The sequence below is a fragment of the Ailuropoda melanoleuca genome, chromosome X (genome assembly GCF_002007445.2).
Source record: "Ailuropoda melanoleuca isolate Jingjing chromosome X, ASM200744v2, whole genome shotgun sequence".
NCBI lineage: Eukaryota > Metazoa > Chordata > Mammalia > Carnivora > Ursidae > Ailuropoda > Ailuropoda melanoleuca.
The window spans coordinates 87,916,330-87,936,209 of NC_048238.1; the positions used below are offsets into that span (position 1 = coordinate 87,916,330).

Here is a 19,880-nt window from a genome sequence, read left to right on the forward strand (position 1 = left end):
ACATGCTCTGGTAACGACTATGTGATGACCTTCTGTCTTGCATGTTTCATTTTCTTCAAACAGATAACTCATGATTTTCAAGTGTGAATGGCAAGAATCCCTAGGCACCAAATGGTGGCTCTTGCACTTGCACATATAAAGGAATCAAAGAGTAGGAAAGAAGATAAGAGAGAAAAGCCCGAGTCCAAGTGTACTCAGACCCTTTCCTCTGTCATCTCTGACCCTCAGCCCCTCTCAGCAGCAACAGTGGAATTGCTGGGAAAGGTCAGCCCAGGCTAGAGACACTATTTCTAAACGAGGACATAAAGGAAGCTGTATTGTGAATCAAAAACTAGGACAAATCATAATATTCTCCTGAAACCTAAGCATGAATTTTTACTGAAGCATAGACCAAAGCAGAATTACATTTTCAAAAGCAAACAAAAGCAAAACAGCAAACCCTACAAATAACCCCCAAAAGAAACTAAAAACACAAGTAAAGATTAGTAACTCAAGCAACTACAAAACAAAATACCTTGTTTGTAACTCATAGGCCAAAATAAGACTGCCTTATCACCCCTGTAAAATTTTAAGTTTCTTCAGGGTAGGGTTTGGGTCATTAATTCATTCATTCACCTGTTTGTCTGTGATCTCCTAAAAATATTTAGGATTGTGCTGGTTCTATTTTCAATTTCTGCTTTTGGAATTCACGTCCTGAAATTTTACATTGTTTGAGTCCCTGTGTGCTGAATCCTATTTCAAGAGAAATCATAATAGAAACTTTCAGCTATTTTCAATATTTATTTATTGAGACTAAGATCATTCAATTGAATAAGATGTTGGGAATGCTGGTATGTGACATTTATTGTAAATAAGTCAGGTAGCTCAAGCTTATGTTGGTTAAATTTAACAATTCAGTACTCAGAGTACTTTTTTCTTTTCTCCAACTGTGAAGAATTCATGTTCCCCAGCTAGAAAAAAATTCATGTTCCCCCACTTTGACATAAACATTCACCCTTATATTAAGCATAAAAGGCTTTTTCTTATTATAAACAGAAGAAATTTCCATATACCCTTTGTAAAATGTTATATATAAACGCTGGGCTCGGACACAGAGAACTTAATCAAAATCCCATGTTGCTTCAGGGTAGTTATATGCGAAATGCAATTTCCATTGTATTGAAACCTCCATCCTGTAAATATTTATCTATTTTCAAAATTGCCTACATATTTGAAAAGTTTAATTGGTTTATACTCAAGGCACTAGAGAAAGGAAAATTTGTTTTCATAAGACATTTACATGTATTTATTCTGTCCACGCAGAGTACTTCTTTCGAGTGATCATGAAATTTAATGTGAAGTGAAACCATCCCAGCTTTGGTTCTAATGACCAAATTAGAAGAAAAGTAATCAATAATCAATAAATCAATCATTTTGATCACTGTACCTTTTTTCTCTGATTTATCGGAAACTTTTCCTCCAATTGGAGAGTAAGTAGTATCCATGGATTCGGTCCCTCTGTTCCCTTTGCTAACTCCATTTTCATAGAGCTGTCCTTCAACTGGTTGCAACTGCCAAGTCAGGCCGAACAAATGCACTGCTGCAAGAAAACAAGCCATACATGAACTTATTCCAGACTTGCTGAGAAGGTCTCTAAACCAGCTGTCCCTGTCCACCTAAATATGCCGTGACGGGTTTATACCTATGTCATACATGTAGCTACTTTTATTAAGTAGCTATTTTTAAAATGTTGAGGCTGTAGCTATCCCAGTGATAGATACTGGGGTACTAGTGAAGCAACCACTACGGGATTAGTCGCTGCTCCTCAACACTGTTATCCCTTCCTTTCCCATTTCCCTTGGTCGTGGAACCTTACTTTGTATATGGAAACTGCAGAGCAATGGTGGACAGGCTATCGTGAGAACATGGGAGGCCTTCGCTAAGCCAGTTTCCTGAGCGCCTAATATGCATAAGTTCCGATGATAGCTGCTACAAATGTTAAAATATAGATGCCTATTAGGGTAGGAGTTGGAAGTAATACAAGTATAAAATAACTATTATATAATGCCCAATAATTGACACAATACAGGTTCAACTGCTATCAGAGGATTAAAAAATACCTGTGTTGATCAGAGTGTAGGAAAATGGGTACTCTCATATACTCTTCATGAGCGTATTAAGAAAAACTCCACCCTTGTGGTGGGTAATGTGGCACCATTTATCAAAAAACCTTAAAATTTGGCTTACCCTTTTAGCCCACTATTCCATTTCTATGAGTTAATTACGAATGTGTACAAACTACAAGGCTATCCACTGTAATATTTAAAAACTAGTAGAAAGTTATGATCAATCTAAATATTCATCAAAAGGAGATTAATGAGATAACTGATGATAGTATAAATAATAGAAGATTACATTGTTATTAAATCATGCTACAGAAGACTATGAACTGGCATGGGAATAATTATGATGCATCAAATGAAAAACATCAGGCTACTAAACAGTATGAATAGCATGATCTATAATGTGTGTGTGTGTGTGTGTGTGTGTGTGTAGACAAGTTGATATCTGGAGAGAGAAAGGGCTATGGAGGATATATAACAACAAGATCACAACATGGGGGCTTATGGAGGATTTTAATTTTCTTTTTTAGGATTTATGTATTATTGATACTTCGTACAATGAACGTGGGCAATGTCTGCCATCTGGGGGAAGAGGAATTTTTGTTTTAAAAGAAATGGTTTATTTTCTAGTTTCAACAAAATAATCCTTACAAAACATTTTTAAAAAGAAAAGAAGTGGTTTACTTTCTGATTGCTGTGGCTAGAACTTTCAGTACAATGTTAAATAATCGTGGTGAGACTGGACATCCCTGTTTTGTTCCTGACTGGAGAGGAAAAGCTCTGTTTCTCCTCACTGAGAATGATACTAGCTATGGGTTTCTACACATGGCCTTTATTATGTTGAGGTATGTTCCCTCTAAACCTACTTTGTTGAGAGTTTTTATTATGAATGGATATTGTACTTTACCAGATGCTTTTTCTGCATCTATTGAAATGGTCATATGGTTCTATCCTTTTATCAATGTGCTGTATCATGTTGATTGGTTTGTGAATATTGAACCACCCTTGCAACCCAGGAATAAAATATCACCTCACACCTGTCAGCATGGCTAAAATCAACAACACAAGAAACAACAGGTGTTGGCGAGGATGTGGAGAAAGGGGAACCCTCTCACACTGTTGGTAGGAGTGCAAACTGAGGAAGCCACTCTGAAAAACAGTATGCAGTTTCCTCAACAAGTTAAAAACAGAACCCTACAATCCAGCAATCACAGTACTCAATTATTTACCCAAAGAATACAAAAACACTAATTCAAAGGGATACATGCAACCCCGTGTTTAAAACAGCATTATTGACAATAGCCAAATTATGGAAATAGCCCAAGTGTCCATTGACTGATGAATGGATAAAGGAGATGTGATACATATATATGATGGAATATTACTCCGCCATAAAAAGAATGAAATCTTGCTATTCACGAAGACATGGATGGAGCTAGAGAGTATAATGCTGAGCAAATAAGTCAGAGAAAGCCAATATGATTTCACTCATACGTGGAATTTAAGTAATAAAACAAATAAGCAAAGGGAAGAAAGAGAGGAAGGAAAACCAAGAAACACACTCTTAACTCTAGAGAACTGATGATTACCAAAGAGGAGGTGGGGGGGGTTAAACAAGTGATGAGGATTAAGGAGGGCACTTGGGATGATCATGGGGTGTTGTGTGGAAATGCTGAATCACTATATTGTACACCTGAAACTAATATTACACTGTAGGTTAACTAACTGGCATTAAAATATAAAAACTTAAAAAAAAGAAGTGGTTTAAAGGAACAACAGATTAAAATTGGCTTGGCTGATCAGGGATGCTTGATCCTACCTCCTAATGAGGTAGGATTAGAGATGGACCTCGAAAAATGTGTAGGACTTTGACAGGTGACAGCAATGGGTAGGGTGAAGGGGGCAGGTGGAAGAAAATATGACGTTGTAAAGCACAGCACGCATTTGAGGCAAAGGAAGTTGCTGGGGTTGGCTGGAGTGTAGTTATATATAGATGGTATTGGAAGTTGAGGCTCAAAGGGAGGATTAGGGCCATATTGTGGAGGACGTTGAATGCCACACTTAGATATCTGGATTCAATTTATTAGGCAGCAGGGAGGCATTGCTATATTCTGAGCAAATGAGTGTTATGATCAGTTTTCTTTAGGAAGATTAATTTGATAGCAATGGGGAGCACTGATGGTTTCTAGGTAAAGAAATGATATCATCAGAGCACCCTTTGCGGAAAGATAAATCCAATACTAGTGTGGAGAACGATGAATTGGAGGCCTAAAGATTTGGCAAGAACACAAATTGGGATGGCACTGCAACAATCTAGGTGAGAAATAATGAGTGTCTCAATTAGGGCAGTGGCAGTGGGAATGCCAAGAAGGTGATTCCTTAAGGAGAAATGGCATAAATGTTGTCCCAGGGTTTGGCAACCAGTGTGTGTGCGTGCATGCGTGTGCACCTGTGTGCTCATAACACATGTGAATGTGCTGGGGGCAAGAATAGAAAAACATGAGGGAAAAAGGAGGAATCCAAGGTTTAGGTTTTGAGCCTGAGTAACTGAAAGCACAGGGCAATGATTAATAGAGTTAAGGGCTTCTGCACTTAGCCCAGCACTACCTACAGATAACTGGGGCTGGAGATGATGACTAGCTGAACTAGTTGTTGGCTGATGACTAGTTGGTTTGGGGCAGGGTGGGGTGATGGGAGAAATATAATGAATTCATCTTTGGAGGTGCCGGGTTCCACCCACCAATGGGCCGTCCAGAGAGTCTTGTTCAACCCAGGAGCTTTGGAGGTTTGAAGTTCTGGTGAAGTATTAAGGCTAGAACAACACTGTGGAATCATATATGCACAGAGGCAACAGCTGACATTATGAGAGTGAATGAAGTCGTCGAGGGCAGATAATGTTGCAAGAAAACAATAACTAGGACAGAAGCTGTGGAAATCCTTTTATCTGCTTTCTCATTGCAATTTTAAACATCAACCAAATCTTACCAAAAGGAAAAAAAAGGGAATCTGTTCATAATCCATAGAACATTTTCCTTTATGTTCCTAGGCAGAGTGAAAGGGGCTAATTTGTATGTCTAATACTCATATACAGTATATGGATTTGCAACCGAGAACAGGAAAGCTAGCCAGATAGTCTATTTAAAGATCATTCATCCACTTTTAGTTGGAGCTAGAGATTTCTAACACCTACCTCCTAATTTATCCTTAAAACTTTTAAGCATTTAATTGGTTTCTACCCTTTTCTTTGGATTAAGGCCAGTGCTGCCTGATGAATTTCTCTTGCAATTATTGGAAACCATTGAAACTCAAATGATAGTGCTTCTGAATTAGGTACAGTACGGCAAAAGACTCAAGGTATGGTTGGTTTAACATACTCCAATTAAAAGAGGCTTATTATTATTATTTTTTAAAGAAAATTTGGTCTACTCTGTTCCCCAAGTAATGTGAATATAATGGATGTTAGATGCCATATTGAAAATGTGTTGGGTTCCCTTGGTTCAGTTACTTTTGTGAAATTAGATTGGCCATAAAGAACAAAAGGCATAGTTTTCATTTTGAAGATCAAGGGGGATATTTTATATACTTTAAGTTAAGCCAGTTTCCTGAGGGCACTCAAAAATGACAGAAAAAAATACACGTGCTGAGAATCACTTCAAAATAATAAAGCAAGGATTAATTTTTCACCATCGAATGAATTGGACTGCTTCCAGCCAATCAAGACAGATAAAGAGGTGTGGACACATTTAGTAGAACACCCCTGAGGGTGGGGAAGTTTTATAATTTTTTGAGTTTACTTTGTCTTTTCCAGGGAATAAGCTATTTGTAATGTATAATTGTATGAATACATAATGCAAGTAAACTTACTTGCTACAGACTATGGGTACCAAAGCAAGGCTATATGGTCTTTCTTCTCCTCCAAACTGAACCTCCCCCTGCTGATTTGAGAAAGGAAGTCAAAAAGTATGTGCAGGGTAGACTAAGGTAACTAAATAACTGCAGTGTTTGAGTTCTATTAGAAATAAGTAATATTTTGTTCATATTAAGACCAATAAAATTAAATTATGTTGACCTTTGGGACATAACAATACATCACTAGAAAGATACAGCAGTACTTTCTATGGGGATGCACTTATTAATTCATTCAACAAATATCTTCAAAGCACACGCTGGGCACACTGGGAACATTGGGAATACAGGCAAAGGCAAAAAAGAAAAATTTAACAGCCAGGGCACCATAAGTACTGGCTGACCCATAGGGAATCGGAAATAAACAACCAATATAGCCTCACCAGGACACACTGATTGCCTATCAGCCTTGGATGCAGGATGAAGATAGAGTCCTTAGCCTCAGTGGATCCCCATCCAGATCTACGCTATGAATTTATACCCACATTTTGAGGCAAGTCCCCCAAACCCAAGTATAAACATTATAAGCCAACTGCTAAAATTAAGGGTATAGCTGGTAATGAACAGATAGTATTAAATTATATTCACAGATTGATTCGACAAATATTTTTTGAGTGCCTACGTGTACCAGGCACTGTTTTTCTAAGTTTATAGCAGTGTATAAAATTAAAAAAAAAAATCTCTACCTTCCCAGAACTCATATGAGAGGGTGGTGGGTTAAGACATGCAGACAATGAATAAACACATGCTATAATTAACCTGATATAGCTGTGTGGAAACAGAGAAGCAAATAAGTGAAATAATGTCAGGTAGTTATAAGTGCTATGAAGAAGAAAAATAAGTAAGACCAGTCAGAGAATCCTTCTCAGAGGAGATAATATTTGAACCAAGTTTTGAATGAAGTCAAGCCATATGAATATTTAGTTGAAGACCCTTCCAGGAGGAAGGAATAGCAATTACACAAAACCCTTAAGTTTTATATGGAATGTGTGAGGAACACTGTGGAGCCCAGTATGAATGGAACCCAGTCAGGAAGAAGAGTGGTAGGAAAACTTTTAAACTGAAGGATTGCACCCATGATTCTGTTATCTCTGTGCTCTAACCAACTTCACAAACTGGTCACTCATAAACCTTACAAGTGAATAGAAAGTAATACAACTAAAATCATACATACACCTCTAAATGAGCAATACTGGTTATAGTAGGTCTAATATAAGTACTCCTGGCCCCAAAGTCAAAGTTATTTTTCCTAAAGACATATATAAAAATATACATCCTCAATGAGTAAAGATTGACATGACCCAGATCTCTCCAGGAGTACCAGTCCCATATTGCCGCACTTCACTGAAATTCAATGGCCGGAAAGAATGTGTATGCCTATTCAGATATTCCAGGAATAATGTCTTTCAGCTTATTAAGAATGGCAGTCCCTAATGCTCTCCTAACAAATATTCCTTAGAGCTGAGTCCTGTACATTTTGTAATTATTATCCTTCTTGGTTTATCCAACTCCACAAAACTACACTCTGAAATTATAAATGTATTACAAAGGTAACAAATGGAGTATCTCACCATGCCCAATCACCAAACTCAACCAAGCACCTTCAATCTCAAGGCAGGCTAACTTTAGGAGAATAAGCTCTTCTTAACTTGCACATTTCTCTAGGCTGAAAGCTCCGAGTCTTTTTGCAGTTACTTCTCTGCACTCTCTGTTGGTATGTTGGTCTTTTTCTCTTAAGTAAGACTGATGGTCTCTATTAATATCTATAATTGATACTGCTTCCTCATTCCACTCCCCTTCAAAAGGCAAAAATATTCCCAAAGGAATATGGGAGAGAGACCATAGGAATGTTTCAGAAGTAGAAGCAGGAAATCCGTGCTGAATGACCTAAGTCTGTACTGTCCAACATGGTGGCCACTAGCCACATGTGTCTACTAAGCATCTCAAATGCAGCTAGTCAGAGTTGAAGACTTAGTATGAAAGAAAAAATAGGATATAGCCAATGAATAATTTTTATATTAACTACATACTGAAACAATATTTTAGATATGTATTCAATTAAATAGAAATTTTAATTAATCCCAACTGTTTCTTTTCACATTTTGAATGTGGCTCCTATGAAATTTTAAATGACATATGTTGTTTGCTTTGTGTTTGTATTGGCCAGTGCTGATCTTGCCTATCTGGAACATTTCACAAAGAGACAGGATGTTTCTCTTTTAGCACCCTATCATAGGACCTATCACATTATATCGAAGGTATCTATTGATATGTCTGCCTCATCATTATGAAAGTATTCAAAGGGAAAGGTCCATGTCTTCTTAATTTTTTATCTCTGGTACCAAACTTGGTGCCTGGTAGTCAGGAGGTACTCTACTTGTACACCGTTGATGGGACTATAAAGTGGTAAAGGAGCTTTAGAAAGCAAGTTTGTGATATGGATCAAGATTTAAATTGGGAATGTTCCTTGACCAAGGAATTCAACTTCCAGGAATCTACTAAAGAAATAATCATATATGTGCATGAAGGAGTATGTACAAGGAAATTCAACATAGCATTATTAACACAATGGCTTTGATAATATAGTAAAAAAATAGGACCACTAATATATCCACCTCTGAGAGAGTGGTATACCCATACTATGAAATCTTATGTAAGAATTAAAAGGACTGATCTCAAGAGACTGTCAGATTGGAGGAAGCTAAGGAGATATGACAATTAAATGCAATGTGGGATCCTAGATAGGATCCTGGAACAGGAAAAAAAAAAAAAGGAAAAACTGGAGAAATCAGTATTAAACTCTGAGTTAATAGCATCATACCAATGTTAATCTCTTACTTTTAATAATTGTACTATGGTTATACAAGATGTTAATGTTGGCAGCTAAGGGACAGGTACACAGAAATTCAGAGCTACATCTGCCCACTTTTCTGTAAGTCTAAATTTATTTCAAAATAAAAAGCCTAAAAAGAAAAAAAGAACTGATTCAGTGGTGTGCTGTAGCCAGCTTACACTCGTTTACGAGAGCCAACTGTGCACATGTCTTCCCAATTCCACCTTCACTGACTTCACGATGGTAGTTGAAATCACCCATGGTGGGTTAATGAACACTCCAGGAACCAGCAAACAGTGCAAATCATTTTTTTTTTTTGCACAGAGAGCTGGTTGTTAAACATCAGCACACCTGGTTAACCTACACGTACTGACATGAAAAGAGCTCTAAGGTTTGTATAAAAAACACGGTAGAACAATGCATCTCATGATCCCATTTAAGTAAAAAAATATGTATCTCTTCATATGTAAATGAATACAAAGAGAACTGAAGGATTATACTCCAAACCATTGATCTTTAGAGTGGGGAGCTGGAACTTCAACATTTTCATAGTAATGTTAGAATCTTTTACAATGATAACGTATTCATGTGTTGTTATAAAAAATACTAAGTGCTCAACAAACTTTTCCATTTTTTATTGTTTTTTCTAAAAATTTACTTATTTATTTTAGAGAGGAGAGAGAGTGTGCGGTGAGGAGGGGTAGAGGGGGACAGAGAATCTCAAGCAGGCCCTGAGCAGCCTGACTCGGGGCTTGATCTCAGGATGGTGAGATCACGAGCTGAGCCAAAACCAAGAGTTGGATGCTTTACCAACTGCACCACCGAGGTGCCCCATGAACAAACCTTTTTTTAAAGCTGAATGAATAGATGCGTTGCTTTGTACATTCTCTTGTATTACTACTTTCTGTCTAAAATAAAGCTTTTCAGAACAATTTAAAGCAGCAGAGCAATTCAGCAATTAAATAGGAATAGCCCCCAAACACATAAGACAGATAAAACAGAACTCTTGATTGAAAGGGATTGGGGATCCAAGAGAGTTGCCCCAAAACTCCAGAGACATAGTTTGAAATCTATTGGTCTCAAAAATTATCCTCAAAATATCTGAACAAAAAAAATTTGGGTGCTTGGAAGAACCTCTTTTGGCAGTTAAATCTATCATTAATACCTTTATAATGGTATTGTCAGGACATATGAAACCTTTCATATTATTCTGTGTCTTCTGGTATTTTGTGTCCACTATCTTCTAGACAATATTAAAACCCACTTAATAACAAGATAAATTGAGCTTTGATACTAAATACACAAGTAAACCTTGAAATTGCACTATAAGTTTGCTTTCAAGGCATTCATCTCGCATCTCGAAATATACACAAATTCAGCTAAAGGACGGTGTATCTATCTGTTGCAAGAATTGTTTGGTGTTACTTTCTAATTCTACTAAATAAACCTGTTTAGAAAGTTTGAAATCTGTCTCACAAACAAAATCCTGCCCACAGTAGATGATGTCATAAGTTTCAAATCGTGCCAAGCTAAAAGCATGTGATATTTTTCAAGATAGTTTGTTTTTCCTTTGTCAGCCATTTTCCCCCCACTGCTTCCTCACATATCTGGATTCATGTTCCCTCAGGCTAGGGAATGCTACTGCTTTTGCATTTTACTTCCAAAGCTTGTCAGGGCTACAGATCTACTAACTAGTATGTTGAACGGTTCACTTCCTGAAAAATATGCCAACTATCTTACCCAGATTGGTGACCCCTGATGACTTCAGGCTTTCAAGTTAACTACTATGGGAAGCCATCTCACCAGACCGATAGTTCAGTGGACGCCATGTGCAGCTAGATGCTTCCGCAGTAAGGAACATCACTGCAGAAATAAGTGCTACTTGAATCAAATGTGGTGACTGCTAACATTACAGAAATCAGGTTACCTTTCTATCTTAAAATAAATCCCATTTTCATTATATTGAACATCAAATTGGTATATGAGTGAACTATAGCCCTTTGATAAATTACCTTCAGATCTTGGTTTTATCCAGGTAATAACCAGATTACATGCAAGATTGAAAACCATTAGTTTTCAGAGAAGCATTTTTCAAGAACTAAATAAAGTAAGCAATGCATGTTTGTTTACGGCACCTTACTTTTGCTTCGGCAGGTTTCATTCACATTTTCTCTTTTTTCCTGGGGTTATATGTATACATTTTCTACTAAAAATATTATTTGTGATTGCTCTACCTCATGGACATAAATAAAACATACTTAATGGTTCGTTTTCAAAGTAATTTGAATGGAGTCAATATGGCTTTGAGATCCCTCTCAAACATTTTTGAAAGCCTGAAAAGCTGTTGTGTTGGGGCTAAGACTGCCTTTGAAAGAAAGGACTTCACTAATTTAAACAAAAGAAGCAAAAAAAAAAAAAGTCCGTTTTCCTTGATCTGGTTTACGTACCACATTTTGCAAGTCTGCCATGGTGAAACAGTAAAATTCAATGCCAAATGAAGAAAAGGTTGAGGTGGTAAACCAGAGGTACCAAGGACACCTTTCTTGTTGAGCCACATGTTTGAACCCCTACCTTTCCTTTCCTAAATGAAATGAATTATTCTGTATCGTGGCAGACATTTTTTTTTTCTTTTTGGCCTTAGTACAGTCTTAGTTTTATATACAGGATCATGGCCAGAGAAGATTCTATCAAGGTAATAAATCATTTTAATATCCCAGTTCTATATTATATTATCTTAAAACTTACATTTACTATGTATTTTATATTTTCCATTCCCAGGCTGCAGCAATATTTATAAATAACATGTCTATTTAGGTACCTTATCACAGGTGTAATATATGATCTCCATTTGCAGTTGCATAACGGGCCCATCTGTGTATTCCTTATCAGACAGACACAATTATTTAGTGTTTTCATCTCAAGTCACAGCACCAATAAGTGCTCTCCATAACTCAAGTCTTACTTTTGTATTATTATTTGCTTTGTGGAGTCAGGAGGAATCAGCGGCATAATGACGGGATAAATTTTTTTCAAAAAGAATCATTTAATGAATAATGCAGCAAAAATATCCATTTAGCCACAAATCAGCACTTTTTCATTCTTCTTTAAAATTTTCTTTTTCTTTCCATTTTACTTCATTTTCTGCTCAGCAAATTCTCCCTTTCACTATGGTCCAAATTACTGCCTGTTACTTCATCCTTATCGATGGCCGGCTTGAGTGCTTATTTGTAATATAGCCATATTCTTTTAAAAGATCCAGATAAAACTGGTGAATATGGAGAAATGAGAAACAGACCTATACAGAAGCTCTCTCCTCCTCTTACCATTTGCTCTGTATGTATTTAAATTATAAAAATGGAAATATGTTCATTATTTATGTCATCAACCCACGGTAGCTGATGCTTTAAAACTCACTTTTCTGATTTTGCATCATGTCATGATAGCCTCAGATACATGGTATGTGTTCTTCTGCAAACTTCTGGATGTTGAGATTTTAAGACTTGACTTTCCATTACCTGACGATGCATAGTTAGCATTAAGGAGCAGGGCTTGTATGAGGTTGGAGATTCGGGAGATACAAATGAGGAGACGGAAGACAGATGAGTGGTAGAAAACTATAGCTGCCTTACACTATTTGATCAGATGGGGGAGAAAACAGAGAATAAAGTGGAGGAGATTATAATGACCCCATTTGTTCTGGGTTTCCTGAGGTGGCACCAGAACAGTGGACTTCTGGAAAAAGTCACCCATGTTTGGGCTTGGTTCATTACCAGGATCTTCAAGGCTTCTCTTCCTTTCATTCAATAATTATTTGTCGGCTGACGACCATGTATTACACACTGTCCATAGGTTCTGAGAATACAACAGTAACTGCTCCTGGAGCTTATAGTCTACCTAAAGGGAGGCAGTTGTCACGTGGTAGTTAAGGGCAAGGACTCTGGAGGGAAGGTGTCTTGTTTCAAATCTCAGCTCTGCCACAGTTATCAGAGTGACCTTGGGCAAGTTACTTAATCCCTGTGTCTCAGTATTCTCACCATTAAATTAGCATGATAACAGTCCCTTCTCCATAGGGTTCTTGTGAAGACCTCGTAGGTCAGTACATGTAAGATATCCAGAAAAATGCCTGGCACGTAATAAATGCTCAATAAAGGTTAGTCATTATTATTACGCCTGGTTAATTCTCCCCTCAAGCTAGCCTTTCCAAAACCATCTTGGAAGCAGAGAAAGGATGTCATTGCCCACTGTACCCTCTGCTTTCCTGCCCTAGAAGAGGTTTGCCTTTTTCTGGTGAGTGCAATATAGAGGGACTGAGGTCTGTAAGAGAATTTCAGCAGCCACCCTCACACAGCTTCATAGCAGAATAAAATGAAAACAAACAAAAAGACTCATGGAATTTCCTAATTCTAAACCCTGGACTTAATTTAGTACAGACATTCATTTCTCTCCTTTCCCCACCAACATCCCCCAAAGCTGCTCATTTCCTTTTCTTCATCATGATGATCACTGAGGTTTGGAAGATGTAGATTTTGGGTTCCCTTCGTAAAAGGTTTCCAGAAATGAGAGCATCCTTAAGATTCATAAAATTGCCATCACTCTAAGTGGAGTGTACTTTCTACAAAGATTAGCTGAAAGTGGTTGGAGTCTCATTTTATGAAACATAAATGAGTGTTCTCACAGAGCTGTATTTTGTATGAAATGGGTCCCAAGGAAATTTTCAGCTGAGTTACCCAGTGAAGTATGCATTCTTGGGTGATGGATCAACTCCAGTAAATTGATCTGTGCAGGGAAGGGATATGTCTGTAACATAATAAAATAATGGTATGTTAGAGCTCAAAAAGACCACAGACTAGTAGAGTTTGGAAAAGAGGGAGGAAGTAACTTTACAGTGGAGAAAACTTGCAAATGCTACCTCAGCCACGTGACCAAGGTTAACCTCATCAGTGACAGCATATACATGATAGCATGTATCCCTGATATCATGTGATGACAATGGCCCTTCTGCGGTCTTCCTCCATAATGCCCATCTCAACATGAGAATATCAGCACAACTGAAATCGAGGGCCAATCTGCAAAAAAGCTGACCAGTGCTACTCAAAACTGTTAAGGTCATCTAGGACATACCAGAGGAGGCTAGGGAAACATGACACTGACTGTAATATCCTGTCCTGGATGGGATCCTGGGACAGAAAAAGGATATTGGGGCAGAACTGGTAAAATCCAGATCAAGTGTCAAGTTCAACGAAGAGTAATTATCAATGTTGGTTTCTTAGTTGTGACAAATACGCCATGGTGATACAGGAAGTTAATAATAGGAGGAACCAGGGGAGAGGTGTATGGGAATTCTCTGTACTATCTTTGCATATTTTCTGTGATCGAAAAATGTTCTAAAATTAAAATCTTATTTTGGAAAAGGAGAGACCACAGATCAACTGTTTGGTTCAGTCTCCTCATTTTACAGAAGAGGAAACACAAAAGTTTAAAGAGAGGAAATGCTTGCTCCAGGTCACGCAGAGACTAGCTTCCCTCTAATTCAGGACCAAGAGAAGATGTGATCCATTTCTCCCATCCAACGACATTAGCACTGAAGTAATTTAGGTGCAATATTGGGTTAATGAGGACAAAGTTAGACGTTAGTTTTTCATGCCAACCAGTTGGTTTTGCATAGAGGAAAACTGTGCTCTTTGCCCACATAGTGATTATTGAAACCAAGTTTGTCCATCTTAGGTAAGCGCGTAGAAAAGAACTGGAAGCTCTATAACCACCCTCCATCAATTCAAAATATGTGAACATCAGTAGAAACATCTTTTTATATGGACACTATTTTATTGGATTAGTGGGTCACATGTAACTGAAGTTATATATTTGCGATGTATTTTCTATTGATTTTACAATTTCTTCCCTTTTTTATCCCAACCTTCTTAGCATTTGTGTTAAACCTGACCACTTTGTTGCCCAAAGCCTTATTTTCTATCTTTGAAAGAGATTCAAGTTTTGTTTTAAGGAAATGTACACTGTGGGAAGCCTACTGAACCTCATATAGCCCCTGAAAATAGGTCTAAAATTTTTCTTAATATTTCCTGAAATGTCTTGCCAGGATATCAGGAGATGTGGGAAGAGAATATAGCAGTCTCTCAGTTCTTATTTTTTCCTCATGGTTTAAAATTGTAATTTTGATTCTTTCTTTACTCATTGTTAAGATATGCATTTTATATTAAATATCTTTAATATATGAAAATTTTGATAAATCAATAAATATCAGCTGACCCCTCTTGGAGAAACATGGGCTAAAGACATCAATAGGCAATTCACAAAAGACGAAAAGTTAGCAGTGACATTTTAAAATGTTCAACCCTAGTGGTAATTTAAAAATGTAAGCTAAAACACTGAAATATAACCTTGCCAATCAAAATGGCTTTTTTTCCTCTACTTTTTTTTATTAATAAATGATGATACCAGAAGTTTTCAAGAGTTCAGGGAAATGAGTACTCTTGCATACTGCTGCTAGGAGTCTAAATTGTTGCAAAATGTTTGGACAAAGTGGTAATATATACCTATGGTGCTAGAAATGTTTTTAAACATTTTGATCCAGCAATTCCATGTTTAAAAATTTATACTAAGAAAAGGATCTGAATAGATTTGAAAACAACCATGTTCAACATGATGTTGCATATATTATTAAGATACTGAAAAGTATTTAAATGTCCAGCAAATAGGGATTGATTAAATCAATAACTGTAATCTATACAATAGACAATGTTGCCATTAAAATAATGTAGAAAAATATTAATAAATACATTCATGAAGGAGGTTATACAACTGTATTTATTATATGAGCTCATTTTTAGATGCCATTTAGTGTAATAAGTGAGGGCACAGGCTCTTTTTGAAAAGTCAGACCTGAAGAATGAAAGCTCTCCCACGAACTCACCGTGCGGTGTGGGGCAAACTGCTTGACTTCTCTGAGCATCAGTTCTCTCATATGTAAATTAAAAATAACAATACCTAATTTGAAAGATTTTATGACTATGAGTAAAGGGACCTGTGTGAGTACAAATCATGTCCATTTCTAGAAATTACGTTCCCACTCATTTTTTAGTATTACTAGAGACTCACAGATTCTTTTGTTGTTCAATGTTAAATCCATTACCATCATCATTCTTTTTGAAGCTCAAATTTGGCCAGTGGGAGCCCCTTCAAATTGGTTTCTGTGTCATTTTGACATGTCTTGCTTTTGAGCACGATATGTTTCAGGCTTACCTTGCACTTTCTCTGCCACACACCTAGAAGTAGCCATTTCTGCAAAAAGCTTTTAATAGAAAATATATTTAGAAACCTAAGTTTGGGCAAAAGATATGCTCATTACTACTGAGGTATCATTGTTTTTAAATCCTTTAAGGGGACAAAGCAGGGACATGTACACATAGAACAAAACTTTTAGATTCTATTACCTGCTTTGCTAACGTGTGTATGTGTGTATACATACACATATATATATGTATATACACACATATATGTATATATAAACACACACATATCTGTATATCTGTATATTTTTAAAAGAATGAGTTCATATTTACATCTCTAATATTAATCCAATATTGCAGAGTTCGTCCCTTCCTCCATTCCACATTTTTATTTCCTTTCTCACACGGTGAACCCTGTTCTCAATAACATCAATGTTTACTCATTTGCTTATCATACAAGACACACAAAATAGTATTAGAATTCCTACACCAAGACCACTCCCAGAATGAAACCTACTAAGTAAAATTAAAAGTTTGTTTTGTGTCCTTAGAGTACGTCCTTCTGAGGGTGTACAGTTCTGTATTCAAAAGGATGAATCTTCCTAATACATAAAGAACTCTTAAAATTTGAGACAAAGAGGACCAAAAAAGACCTGAAGTGTGAAAGCTCTTTTTTTTTTTTAATCTCCACCGAGATTACCCTTTCTAACCTATCTCACTGGCAAAGGTTCACAAGCTTGCAACACACTGGGGTGGTAGGTCCACAGGGACACGGGCACCTTGGCACATTGTTGGTGGGTCTACCGAATACTACACAACCCCTGTGAAGAAGATCCAGGCAGAGGAGCCACTTACCTCTTTTTTTTTTTTTTAACATTTTATTTTATTTTTAAGTAGGTTCCACGCTTAACATGGGGCTTGAACTCACAACCCTGAGGTCAAGAGAAGCACGCTCTACTGACTGAGCCAGCCAGGCACCCCTTATTTTATTTTTTTTTAACCTGCTTACCATTTTTAAAAAAACGTTCCTCTGCTTCAATGATTAATTCATCTCATTTCTTATTTTGTATGTTTTCCCCCACGTCTTTAAAAAAATTTTCTTTTTGAGTACAGCAGACACAAGGTTACATAGTTTTAGGTGTTCAACCTAGTGACTTGACCTCTTTCTACGTTGTTAGGCCATGCTTACCGCAAGTCTAGCTCCCATCTGTCACCATACAATGCTCTTACAATATCACGGACTATATTCTCTATCTTGATTTAAGGTGGCTTGTGGTCTGCCTATTGATTTTTAACAACACTTTATTTTTCTATTATTTTGCTGTTTTCTACCCCATTAATTTGTGCTTTATCTTTATTACTTCCTTCCTTGTGCTTTCTTTAGTTTATTTTATTGCTTTTTAAGCTTTATTTTCATTTTTACGGATACAAATTTACCTCATAAATGGTTTAATTGTATCCTATACATTTTGACACATGGCATGTTTATCATTATTTCTTAGAAATCTGTAATTTTCGGTTTTATTTTCCCTTCAACAGAGTTTTTTTTTAATTAAAAAATTTCCAGATGAATAAGCTTTTCTGTTTTTAAAATTTTCTTATTAATTTCTAGTTTCATTTCACTGTGATCTGGGAATATCTGTATTATTTCTACTTCATGAAACTCACTGAGGTTCCTATTGGGATCTAATATAAGATCAAATTCTGTGAATGTTCTCTGCGCACTTGTGAAGAAGGTATATTCTCTATCAGGATGTTAATTAAGTTCAATACATAGCCATAAGATTTTGTTTTTTGAGGTCTTCTATATACTTACTAAGTTTCTGTCCATCTGACCTGTCTCAGGGTGGTAGGATAAAACTTCCTATTACTAGTTCTTTTTGTTTATTTCTCCTTGAGTCTCTTGTAGTTTTTGCTTTATAAAATCAGTTGTTGGGTTACTTGTGCAGAGATCATCAGGGCATTTCATAGAGTACGTTCTTTGTTGTGTTTTATGGTTTTGGCTTGAGTTCTACTTCACCTGAAATGAAGATTGTAAGACTTGCTTTTAACTGCTCCCATTTACCTGGTAAATTCTTTAATTTTTAGCCATTTCTGACTCCTTTATTTCAGGTGCGTCTCTCGTGAACAGCAGAGAATTAGGTTTTGCTTTGTGACCTATTTTGAAAATCTTTTCCTTATAATAGGTGAGTTAAACCCATTTACATTTATTGATATGACACAACTGTACCATATCATTTATGTTTCACAGTATTATCTTAATTTTATTGTATTTCTTCATGTCGTTTGTTTTCCTTGGTTTTTAAATTTTTCTTTTGGTATTTAAGAAGGTTTATATTTTTGTTTTCTATTGATTACCTTTATGCTCTTACCTTTTATAATGCCCTTACTCCCCTTCTGCTTGCTTGATCTTCTACTATTTGGTTTGACAGCTTGAAATTATATTTTGACCCTCTATGTGACAATCAATGAGCTTATTTGACCTTTTCCCTTTTCTTTTCTCTTCTCAGTTTTGGCTGAATTACTATTACTTTATCAAAAATATATAACATTTACATATGATTTTTCCAGACCGTTTTTCCAACTTTGTCCCCACCTTTGTTATAATCTTAAATCCACAATTGAACAGATCTAATTTTCACCATAAGTCCTTTTGCCAAAGATTCCCTCATCATCTTAGTTGGATAAAGCTTGTTCTCTAAATCATAAATCAACAAACTTTAACCCTTAGTCTAATCCGGCACACTGCTTGTTTCTGTATGGCCCGTGAGCTAAGAATGGCTTTTACATTTTTAATAGTCGAAAAAAATCGAAAGAATACCAGTATTTCAGGATATGTGAAAATGTTCATCAAATTCCAATTTCAGTTGTTCATACAATTTTATTGGAACACTGTCACACTCATCTGTTTACATAGTGTCTATGGTGCTTTTGGTGCTAAGTTGAATACTTGTGACAGATACTGTAGGGTCTGCAAAGCTTGACGTATTTACTGTCTGATCCTTCACAGAAAAAGTTGGCTGACTCCAAACCTAGTACGGCTCGTGAGTACAGTATTCCCGAAATTCTGGCATGTTTAAAACTGTTTTTCTATACCCTTAATAATTGAAAGACGACTTGTTTGAATCAAATCCTTGGCCCATACTCCCTTTTTTGAGTTATTTGAAAATGTTGTTTGAAATGTCTGTTCCTACTTTGCTTTGTCTGTTGTCAAGATGTCTGATGCCAAACCTGACTTTTCTTTCTTTCCTCTGTAAATGACTTAACCTGCTCCAAGGCCCAGGAGATTATTATTTTTTCTTTATCATTAAAGGCTACTATCTTTCCTAAGATATGACTTGGCGTTGGCTGTTTTGAATCAGATTTCCAGGGTACTTTCAGTTTTCCCATTAAACACTTGCAGTCAGGTCTTTTATTTCTCAAAAGTGTTCTTTGATTATGGTTTTAAATATTAGTTCTCTTTCATTGTTTAGTTTTTCTTCATTGGGAATGACAATTATAGATAGTGCTTTCTCCTATCTCCTATATCAGTCACTTTCTCTGATCTCTTTTACCTCATTATTTCTATGTCACTGTCTTCACTATTTTAGTGCCTTCCATCATTGCATCTCATTATATTTTCAAATCTTTTCTCTTGGTCACCATTCTGTATAGTCCTCTTTTTCAAGATGATTTTTGTCTTTTTGTGAAATTTATTTCCTGAGTTCAGACAAGTCTGATTTTGCATCTTCCTTTTGCACATTTCTGTTTTGAGTTTTAAAATTTATCATTTGAGTGTTTCTTCATATCTTCAAA

At 36.4% G+C, this 19,880-nt stretch overlaps 1 protein-coding gene across 1 annotated transcript in view; it reads right to left on the reverse strand.

Annotated features, from left to right (window-relative positions):
* Window positions 1-19,880, reverse strand: part of TENM1 (teneurin transmembrane protein 1) — a 761,614-nt gene that overhangs the window by 280,010 nt on the left and 461,724 nt on the right. Inside the window, exon 8 of the mRNA XM_034649058.1 lies at window positions 1,427-1,579. Within this exon, the coding sequence (XP_034504949.1) occupies window positions 1,427-1,579 (153 nt within the window). The remainder of the gene's footprint in view (window positions 1-1,426; window positions 1,580-19,880) is intronic.